Source organism: Octodon degus, unplaced genomic scaffold, assembly GCF_000260255.1.
Source record: "Octodon degus isolate 3935 unplaced genomic scaffold, OctDeg1.0 scaffold00180, whole genome shotgun sequence".
Lineage (NCBI taxonomy): Eukaryota > Metazoa > Chordata > Mammalia > Rodentia > Octodontidae > Octodon > Octodon degus.
This window is the reverse complement of record NW_004524756.1, coordinates 1,843,712-1,854,863: the sequence shown is the minus strand read 5'-3', so window position 1 is coordinate 1,854,863 and position 11,152 is coordinate 1,843,712. Positions and strand designations below refer to the sequence as shown.

The 11,152-nt window shown below is 39.5% G+C and overlaps 1 protein-coding gene across 4 annotated transcripts in view; it reads right to left on the bottom strand.

Annotated features, from left to right (window-relative positions):
- Positions 1–1,541: 1,541 nt before the first annotated feature.
- The window catches only part of Elf2 (E74 like ETS transcription factor 2), a 27,997-nt gene continuing 18,386 nt past the window's right edge, over positions 1,542–11,152 (bottom strand). For 2 of the 4 annotated variants that reach the window (XM_004643633.2, XM_004643634.2), the window contains exons 4-7: positions 9,860–9,946; positions 5,603–5,795; positions 3,792–4,139; positions 2,001–3,315 (exon numbers count right to left, since the gene is read on the bottom strand). In XM_004643633.2, coding sequence (XP_004643690.1) covers positions 2,691–3,315; positions 3,792–4,139; positions 5,603–5,795; positions 9,860–9,946 — 1,253 coding nt within the window. In that variant the 3' untranslated portion in view covers positions 2,001–2,690. Of the gene's footprint in view, positions 3,316–3,791; positions 4,140–5,602; positions 5,796–9,859; positions 9,947–11,152 lie in introns of all 4 variants that reach the window. The other 2 variants (XM_004643635.3, XM_004643636.2) reach the window with 1 other exon arrangement.

The following is an 11,152-nucleotide window of genomic DNA, read 5'->3' as shown; positions in this document are numbered from 1 at the left end:
GATAACCAGTTTGCAGATTGGCAAGGCTGGAGATCACAGTGGCAGCAAGCTATGCTTCTGGCTTTTCTACAGTACACTGAACACAAAAACTTCACGTAGATCATACTGATTTACAGTTTGGAGCAATTGGGATTAAAAGCCTTAGTTTAGGGGCAGCAGCAATATACCACCAATAACGTTCTGGTCAGTATATCCTGTTATTGTTTTAAGAGACAAGGTCTCAAACTGGCTTTGAACTCACCTAGTTCATAGTTTAAGTTAGCCTCAAATTTACCATGATCCTCCTGCCTCAGCCTCCATTCCACCTAGGATTAAAGATGTATGCCACCACACCCAGATAGTCAACACATACAGTTACCGTATGCTTCTAATTGCAAGCTTTAGAACATCCTATCATGAGTCAAAGTACTTCAGGTAGAATGGTGCAGCAGCGGAATGCAGGAGAAAAGTAGTCACATGGTATCCTTAGCTGCCGTACTGTTAACAGTGTCTCTGCCTGATCCACACAGATGCACACACGCACACACCCGCTGTAGTACTGATTTTGAAAGTTGGAATAAGTAATGTTTTAAGAGGTAGAACGATATTAACTTCTAAAAAGGATAAAAACTCAGTGAGTTTTTAAACTTAAGTATTGTCTCACGTATTTTTACAGAAATGATAAAAGATTACAAAGGGAATATCTGTTATAACTGTAATATGTGTGGGCTGGGGAGATAGCTTGGCGGTCTAAGCACTTGCCTGGCAAGCACAAGGACCCAGGTTCGATCCCTAGTAGTGTATGCCATGCCGGGCCCTGAACCCCAAGTACACTGTGCTGGCCACCAAAACCGGGTGTGGTAGTACATGGCTGTAATCCCAGCACTGGGAGACTCAGGCAGAATCACTACAAGTCTGAGCTGCATAGCAAGACCCCGTACCAAGTAAATAATTTTTAAAAATTAAAACTGCCATGTACAGGCACAAAATTTCTATGTTGAGTATGATCATTATGTATATTTAAAGTGCAGCAATAAAAATCTGATTTAAAAAAACGCTCTTTGTCTACCTGGTCAAATACACAAAGCTCAAAAAAAATATTAAGTATCAAAAATACTAAAATATTAGGTATAAATTTCTTAAAAATATAACTTTTCTTTGTAGTAGAAAATTAAGGGGAATAGGGCCAAGTTTTGTGTGAAATTAAGCAATTTATATAATACTATGCTGCAAATTCTTAATCTGTACAATGGCTGGACTACTGTTATTCCAACTGTCAAAAGGCTTTGAGAAACAAATGGTATTCTTTTGAAAGTGTAATTTGGCCAACCAAAATATTAAATTCATTATGGCACTTAGACCTGTAGATCATGGTAAAACTAGAAAGCAAATGGCAAAGACAGCTTGCCAAACACTAGACAACAGCAAAAGAGGCCTGTTTCTTATCATGGTAGCGGGAAGAAGTAGAATTTATACTGCGTTTCAACTACAGTATCTTTATACTGACTTCAGAATACTGTTTTTTAAAAAAAATCACCAGAGACAAAAACACAAGATAAATTTCATTTCTATATTTCAGAAAACCTACTTGAATACACTTTGAAACAAGAGTACAACAAAATAGAATATACTTCAAATGTTGAATATACAAACTATTATAGTTCAAATCTGAACACTGGTACTTTCCCTCTTAAAACGTCAACTAAAAAAAAAAAAACAAACAAAAATAGGAAAGAAAGGAACAAAAAGGGGCTGGGGAGAGGGAAGGAGGGAGCAGGGAGAAGGGGGCGCCAGGTGTTGCAGCTACATGACAAAGTTCACGCTGAGCCTGCACTTGCAAGTGACAGCAGAACTGAAACTTGTGTCCACAGAGACGGTCGGTAAGTGAATGACACAGGCATGGTGCAGCAAAAGGCCAGAGCCAACTGTTAACTTGTCCACAATTAAGAAACCGACAGACTCAAACTACTATATAAAATGTTACATGTAAATTCTATAACAATACTGTGCTAGGTACAAGGTTTTTAAAATTTTTCTTTTAATAAAAAAGCTTTACACAAACAAGCCATTAGCTTATTTCAAAAAAAGAAAACCAAAAAATTAGTCTAAGGCCTTTTGTTTTAAATCAGCTTAAGCTATATGGTATTTAAAAAAAAAAAAAAAAAAAAAAACTGCACTAGATCTTTTTTTTTTTTTGCTATCCTCTGAAGTTTTGGATCCATTCTTCAATTCACATTCTAGAATACCTATATTAGCAGAATCTTCACATAGCACCAGTTAAGTGAGTACTGTGCAAGCACAGTAATAATTGCTGGTATGCATATAAAATGCATCAAAAATCGCTATATGTAACAATGAGATCACCCATCCCAACCCTCCCCGCTGAAAACTGTATAACCTCTTACAGACGTTAGTGTTCCAAGTCTTAGTGTAACCGGATAGTGTAGTGAGCGGCTTGGTCCCTTTCAATCCTTCTTCTCATTGATGGGTTGTTTGCTACTGTAAGAGGCAGTTTTCTGTCAGCATCTCAATGTGTAGTTCATTTCCCACTGAAACATGGGATAGGAAATTTGTTTCCAGTAAGTCTGATTGTTTTCTTATATGCATTAGAAATGTTTTAAAGTCTTCCTCTGACTTTGATGACTGACTTCCCTTTCAAATATCTGTCAGCACTACCACCAACAGTCTGAAACCCACGGTGCAGCAGCTAGTTACTTCTCACAGGCCACCAGTCCTTCTGTCTTCATAGTGACAGGCAGCGCAATAGCCGAAGGCGCACTGACAACTACCACGTGGGTCACTGTCTTATTTCCATCCGTTGGTTTTTCTTCGACCAGCTGCAAAGTTTTAACTTCATGTTCCTGCTTTTTTACCACTGCTTCCGACTTAACTTCTGGCCCTTTTATTACAGCACTGATAACTCGAGGAGGAGTCTGGCCTGACGCCTGCTGGGCAGGCACAGATAGTCTCATGACAGGTGTGCCATGGGCTATGGAAACGGGGGTAAGTGCTCTCACAGCCAGGGGCGTGCCCACAATGTTAATGCTTCCTGACCCAGTCAGGTTGGACTTGGTCTGCAGTTGGCACTGAGCTAGTTGTGTGGCTGGGATGGTGATGATTTTGGCAGGCTGCATAGTGATTTTGTCTCCGCTCTCGGCAGACGCTGGCATCACAGTAGGGATTGTCTGAATGACCACCTTTGGAGAGGTTGCTGTTGTTGGACTAGTGCTGGTTATTAATGGTGCACCTGCGTTAACTGACTGAACTGCCACAGTCGAAATCTTCTGACCCAATGATGTCATTACAACAGGTACTTGCATTGCCACACGAACTGTCCTAGATTAAAAGAAAAGTTGCTTACATACTTAATATTCACAAAGTAAGTCTTTTGAGCAGAAAGACGAATATAGTAAAAAAAAAAAAAATGTGTAAAACTAGCACTTCTAAATTTTACAAATGTACTGGCATGCTCAGTAATGTAGGGAATGAAATACCATGAAACGGGGCTGGGGAGATGGCTCAGTGGAATAAGTACTTCCCTGGCAAGTGCAAGGGCCTGAGTTCAATCCCTGGTTCAGCCAAAAAATAAAAATAAATAAAATACCATGAAACAAACATATTAAAAAACCTAAAGCGCTAAAAAGCTCACTGCAAGGTCCATCTATAGAATGACACAAGTCAATCCAGGCTAGCTAAGACATCTACTTTAAACAACAACCAAACAACATAAACTATCAAGCATTTTGAAAAGTCGCAGCAGAGACATCTTTGTCTGCCAATGTTAAGTGTAGCCCTACTCCTGCCTCCCTTACCTTGGAGCTGCTGCTGCTGCTCCTGGTGCCGTGGTAGGAGACCTGGGCGAAGCATCCTGACCAGGGGAAGTGATACTCACAGCTCTGGCCACACCTTTCTCTGCTCTGGAACAACTGATAGGAGATGTGTTTTTTCCACCACGAACAGAAGCCGCTGCTTTCAGGAGACTTTCTGCAGACAGCGATACTCGTTCTAAAGACTTCTCATCAGGAGGTGCTGCTAACTCTTCATTACAGCTCTCATTTTTGTCATCATCAATGACCACTATGTTTTTAGGCATATCCTTGAACTGGTACACAAGCCTCTGGCCTTCGACCTTTGCAAGAATTCCCCTTTGGTAGTAGTATCTGAAAAGGGAGAATATTGCTAAATAAATCAAATTATTACTCCCCTCTTCCTCCAAAAAGATCACACACAGCAGATCCTAACAGAAGCGTTCACTTGTTCTGATACTAGAACTGCTCAAAAGCAAGTAGAATTCTATTCTGATTTATACAGGTTATAAAACATTTTGCTGTTACAAGGAAAAGTTACCTAAGCCACATTTAATACAGATGAAGCTTTGGGATATATGAATACTGTCACATGAAATTTGACCTGCTCACTTACAAACACCTGCATCATGTTCACTACAACACGTTCTAGAATTTCTCAAAACTGACAAACTAATTTCCAGAATTAAAAAGCAAATTAACTTTGTTTTTTTTTCTTATTTTATGTATTTGGTACAGGGTCTCACTACGCAGCTCAGACTTGTAGTGATGCTCCTGTTTTCAGCCTCCCTAGTGCTGGGTTTACAGGCATGTGCCACCAGGCCCAGACTCAGTCACTGGCTCAGCGAGCCTGGTGCGGCACAAACCCTGGTTCCTGCGCTTGCCAAAACAGGCATTAAGTCTGCTTGGCTATCTTACCAGCCCTGCAAATTAACTTTGGAAGCTATTTGAATTTACTTTTTTTTTTTTTTTTGGAACTGGGGATTGAACTCAGGCCATTGCACTTGCCTGGGAAGTGCTTACTCCACTGAGCCATCTCCCCAGCCCCCTTGAATTTACTTTTTAAAAAGACCTTTACTCAAGAACTTCTACAAAGATACAATATTTGCTAGGCATGGGAGTACATGCCTATAATCCCAACTTTTAGGAGGCTAAGGTGAGAAGACTGCTGCAAGTTCAAGGCCCACCTGAACTGAGTAACTCGAAATCCTATCTCAAAAAAAGAGGGAAGAGTCCTAGAAATATATGGTGACACATGCCTGCAATCTCAGCCACTCAGGAGGGTCAAAGGCATAGCCAGGGAGATAGCTCAGTGGCATAAGCACCTTCCTGGCAAGTTCAAGGTCCTAAATTCAATCCCTGGTACAAAAAAAAAAAAAAAAAAAAAAGTTCATGACAAGCCAGAGTAACCAAAACCCTATGTCTCAAAATTAGGAAAGGGAAAGAGAGGGGGCACAGGAATAGTTCTGCTAACACATTTATAGTGCCCACACTTGAAAGGCAGAGGCAGGAAGACTGCTGCAAGTACAAGGCCATCAAACTACATAGTAAAACCCTGTATCAAAAGGGGGAGGTGGCAATACTCTTAGGTGCAAAGGCACATTTTCTACAAAAATGGATTTTCCAATGTTGAAATTACAGACATTCATATAGATCTAGTCCTTTCTCTGTCATCTACTGCTGAACTTAAAAAATGCCTCTAGAACATCTTCCAAGGTTACAAGTTCTGTTAAGAGACTCAGAGCCCCTCTTGCAACAGCTAACAAATAGTATAAAAAGTTAATGTTTTGTTTCAGTATCAATTCATGGTTTCTTACCTCAAAGCACGTCCCATAGTTTCATAGTTCATGTCTGGTTTGTTCTTATGCTTTCCCCAAAGCTTAGAGACAGCTTTTGAATCCACGAGTTTAAATATACCCTTCTCTCTCTGAGTCCATTTAATATACCGAGGACAAGTATTCTTATCTTGAAGTAGATCTAAAAGAAACTCCCACAAATATGTTGTATTTCCTTTAAAAACAAAGCAAAATAATAGAAGTTAACCTTAAGTACATTAACAAATAATTAAAAGCAAATAAATTATCCCTTTTTAGGGGACTCAGGTCAATAACTTCTGACATTGCCAGTCAAGCATAAGACCCAATACTATTATGTACTACTGGACTCTTTTGGAATATTTTGCTGAATTCACACACCTATAATATTTAAATGACAGAACTAAACAAAAAAAGGGGATACAGATGAATGTCCATTTTGTATCTGTGTATTCAAAATGGTTAGGATAGATAATATACCTACAGTCTCTTAATTCAATGAATAGAGAGATTTGTCCTAATAGTGTTATAAATAGGATATCATGCCTGCATCTTGTACAACAGATAACCATTAGGAGTAGACAGTATGCAATGAGTTAATTATTGGAACTGAGGGCCGGGGAGATGGCTCAGTGGGATAAGCACTTCCCTGGCAAGCGCAAGGGCCTGAGTTCAATCCCCGGTTCCGCAAAAAAAAAAAAAAAAAAATTATTGGAACTGTCCTACCAATTTGATTTGAAACTGTCTCATTGCTATTTCTCAATAAAATTATGGAAAAAAATTATCCCTTTTTATAACATAATCCTAAGTATACTCTTGCTGGTTTTTAACAATGTTTCCAGTAGTCCTCTACACACTATCACACACTACTCTATCCCACACTCTCAAGGAGAGGCACAGTGCTTCACCCAAATTTATTAATTAGTTTTAAGTTATGCATAAATTAAACTTGCACCTGTGTTTATTGTAAACCCAAATTCCATAATCAAAATTCATTCAATTTTATTAGACAAGCAATACACATTTGAATGTGAAAAACTTTTTGGACATCAATCTTGATCTTCTAAGAAGCTGTCAGGTTACACTCAATTGCCAATCTGACTGGATTAAAACACTCCTGGAAAGATGACAGGTGCCTAGACCAAGGGGCACTATGTTTGCCAGGGTATTACACCCCCAAGGTCATAAGCTGCACTTCCTGAGGGGTCCATGGCAGGTGGCTCAAGGTGGTTTGCTGGTGGAAGGTGCTCTGCTGATGCCAATGCTCTGTACTGTCTTCCACAGAATTTCTGCCTTTAGCCAGCTGACCATGGACTGAAACTGTGAGCCAAACAAGACCTCTCCTTTACATGCAAGCCAACCAGGACATGTGCACTCCCCTTTAATAGGCACAAACTGAGGTATGTCTTGTCAAGTACCATCCTTTTATTATATTCTTAAACCAGGCCAGGGCTACAGGCTGTGTTAGACATTTCCAACCTGAAGTACAGCAACCCATTGCTGTTTCTCTGGCATTTCATGTTCATTTTGGATTTCCCTTAAAATCTGAAAGTTAATAACCTGTAGCTGAGACCAAACAGTGAAGTAGCCTAACATTACTTCCCTCATTTCAGCCTGTGTGTGTGTGTGTGCGCGCGCGCGCATGCATGTGCACACCTTGGTTACTAGAGACTGAACCCCAGGTCTTCCCATTGAGCTAAACTCTCACCCCAACCCCCTTTCTAAGACAAGGTCTCACAGTCACCCAGGCTGGACTCAAACTTGTAATCCTCCTACATTACTATCTCAGATGCTGGGATTACTGTGTGCCATGCCACCACACCCAGCCAGACTAAATAAAAGTTACTGACTCTAAAAACAGATGCTTAAAAATTTCTAATTTCCATGTACTAATTAAATCTACTACAGCAAAGTTAATACAGTAAAGCAAATTCATTTTACAGTAGTCACACACTATTTCACAGTTTGACTTTTGCAGACTCACTTGTTTCTCACAGGTTTTCAAAAAATATTAAATTACTTATTGCTATATTGTGGGATTTTTTAGTACCATATAGTATATGTTGTTAAAATTATGTAGGTTTACAAGTTTAGAAAATGGTTAAGAATATGTGTTTTTGGGGACAGGGAGATAGCTCAGTTGAGTAAGTGTTTGCCTGGCAAATGCAAGGTCCTGAGTTTGATCCCTGGTTATAAATTTAAAAACATATATATATATATATATATATATGTTTTTAAAAGTGTGGAAAACATTTATGAGAGTGTGGAAAGGGTTTATAAAGTCTTAAAATACATATAAATACTAAAATATGTCACTACTGTACTGATTTTCCCTTATTGCAGGGGTGTCTGGAACATAACCTCCGCATTAAGTGAGGGACCGCTGTATGTGAACACAGTTCAATACATTTGTGCTTCAGTCCTAAAATAAAAGCACCTTAAATGAAAATACTAAAAAGTAACAAGCCATCACTTGAACTAGGAGCACACTATTTACAAATGTTACGTACAACACTGGCTTTAGATCATACTACTGGAACGTTCATTTATAACCTGTGGTTGAGCCCAGTATGCATCTCTGGACCTAACAAGACTGACCTCTAGGTTCATAATACAGTGTCACATTTGTTAACTTCTTTTCTTATTTTTTATTTATTTATTTTTTTACTTCCTTTTTATCTTTATTTACACTTGTTAACTTCTGAAGCTCTACTGTATCAGCATCACTACCTAAAAGCTACAGAAGCCCGAATATCCTTCAACTACAAAGTATGGAGCTGGCAGCACTTTTATTTTGTGAAAAACCAGGGGATTATCAGTATGAGTAGAAATAGTAAGAGCAGAAAAACTTAAACTTATCAATATTCTTCAGATGATCTTTAGGTACCCCGGCCAAATTCCTATCCCTAAATTTGCTTTGGTTTGCTTTGTTTTTGAGACTGTCCTTGAACTTACTCTGTAGCCCAGGCTGGCCTTGGGAAGTTTACAACAGAATTTAACAACGGCCCTCCTGTCTCAGCCTCCCAAGTGCTGGGCTTATAGGTGGTTCCATTCTTTGAGCAGCTCCCATCCCCAAGTTTTTATATTAACATTTCTATTTCTGGCTATAAGAAAAACACATTCGGAAAGGGAAGCCTTTGTCAGATAATGCTGTGCCTGTGAAGGACATTATTAGCATTATTTTGCAAATGAATGAACAAGATTAAGAATCCACCATTGACTGTAATAACTTAAATCTTCACACTGCAACATCTGCCTCAAGTTTAATGAAAGGCGGTAGAGAAGTTCCAAGGTAGAACATGACTCAGACTCAGCATGCAGAAGCCTGGAGCACCACTACCCCCTAAAGATTCTGATTGATAAAAATAGGTCATTACAAAGGTTTCTGCTTGCACAAAACATAAGGTCTTTGAATATGAGTGATACCAATGATAAGAATTATTTTAAAAACAGTAATTATACATTTACAGTTCAACTATTATTTACTACTATATAACATTTTTAAAGTTTTCAATATAAACTAAAAGACAACACATAAGGTATTAGAAATGTGAAATGACTGAAGACGGACAAAAAAAAATATCCAAAATCTGTCCTACAACCATGTTTTTTAAAATACTCCAAAATGCAAGTGGATATAGGGGAGAGGCTATCCAATTAAATACCAAAGTTCATTGTAGACTAGACTTAAGCTTTTTTGTCTGTTCTCAGCTTGCCTTGACTTCTTGTATTGCTCCTAATCTAAATGTTAAACTATGATCAGAAACAAGTCTCAGTGGTAAGCTCTCGGATTCAAGCGGCTTCTTCAGGGGAGAACTGCTAGTACACAAGCCAGCATCTGTGTGCCTAAAGGGATGTTGAGTGGACATGCTTGTTCCTTTCTGCTGCCCAGAATATAGCTGTAGCTGGAGAACCGCTACCCGGTAGGACTGGCAGAAGGAGCCCTCCCCTACCCCCCAGGTCCGGTTTGGCTTGAGGATGAGGGGATCAAACCACAGCACCCTGAGCCTGCCTGCTTTGTTTCAGCAGGCACTTAGACACCAGAGCTAATGGGCAGGCCCCCTCCGCTAGGACTGGGAAGATAGTTTGATAAGCTCTTTAGGGAATGCTGACCAATCCCCAAATACTTCGAAGTACTACCAGAGACTCTGTTTCCATAGGTTCATGTATACAAATAATTGTCCTACCACACAAAAATGTCACCTGACTAGGGGGAAAAATTTCATTTCAAAAAATAAAACAAAACCCTTCCCAAATTACCTTTTCCTTCTCTGGGTTTCTTCTTGATACCTAACTCAGGAGACCCATTGGAAATTGGTGACTGCTGGGTCTTTGGTTTACGGCCAACTGAAAAAATAAAATATTGAAACCATGTATTGAAAACAAGAGAAATAATAAGATACTTGATTAGCAGAGTTTCTGATACTTTATTCATTAAACTAGATACGTGGATTTAAAAAATTAGTTCTAAAAACACTTCTGCAGTTCTTGAAATAGCAGTTGAAGAGTACTCTTGTTTTCTTTTTTTTTTGTTCTCCCCCTCTTTTTTTTTTTCTTTTTAAAGACAAGACTTGCTATGTAGTTCAGACTGGCCTTGAACTCACTTCATAGCCAACTCACAGCGATCCTCCTGATTGCTGAGATTACAGGAGTGAGCTACCATACCCAATTTAGTAATTTTATTACTATTTATTAATCTTGCTTGCCAATCCTTTTTTTTTTAAGAAATAAATTCTAAGGGCCAGCCAGATAGCTTAGTAGATTAAAGTGCCTGCTTAGGCAGACACAGGGGCCAGGGGTTCAATCCCAGGCCTGCTATGCAGGCTCCGCCCCTAGGACACACTGAGATGGTGACTGAGACTGGGCGTGGTGGTGCTCACCTGTAATCCCAGCATTTGGGAGGCTGAAAAATAGAAAGGATCACTATGGTTGGATCTGTGTAGTGAGACCCCATTCTAAATACATAAAAAAAGAAAAATAGAAACAAATTCTATATAAACATGTTTATTTTCTCTTATACAAGACTATTAGAGGGCCGGGGAGATGGCTCAGTGGAATAAGCGCCTCCCTGGCAAGTGCAAGGGCCTGAGTTCAATCCCCGGTTCCACCAAAAAAAAAAAGACTATTAGAAACAGATTTACTATTTCCAATTTATTTTCTGCATCTGGTATCTACACCTTCCACTTCGTCTCTCCTCATTTCTGCCATTGGGTTCCCTCGGCAGATTGGCACCTATGAAAAACTTCTAGAAAGGCAAAGGTTCTACTTGCTCCACTAGAGAGGGCCTGAGGCTGAAATGGGTTAGATTCTCAGCACAGTATAGAATGAGCCTATGAGGGGAGGCCTAAAGAAAGAGCTGAGGAACACTGCCATAAACCCTGCTTCCCATCAAATCTATCACCATTCAAAGGCAGCGGTCACATCTGGGTTTCTGATGTCATTCTCATCTTCTACAGCAAGGATTATTTAAACTTGGGGCCAGGGAGATAGCTCAGTAGAATAAGTGCTTCCCTGGCAAGCGCAAGGGTCTGAGCTTAATCCCTGGTTCCACAA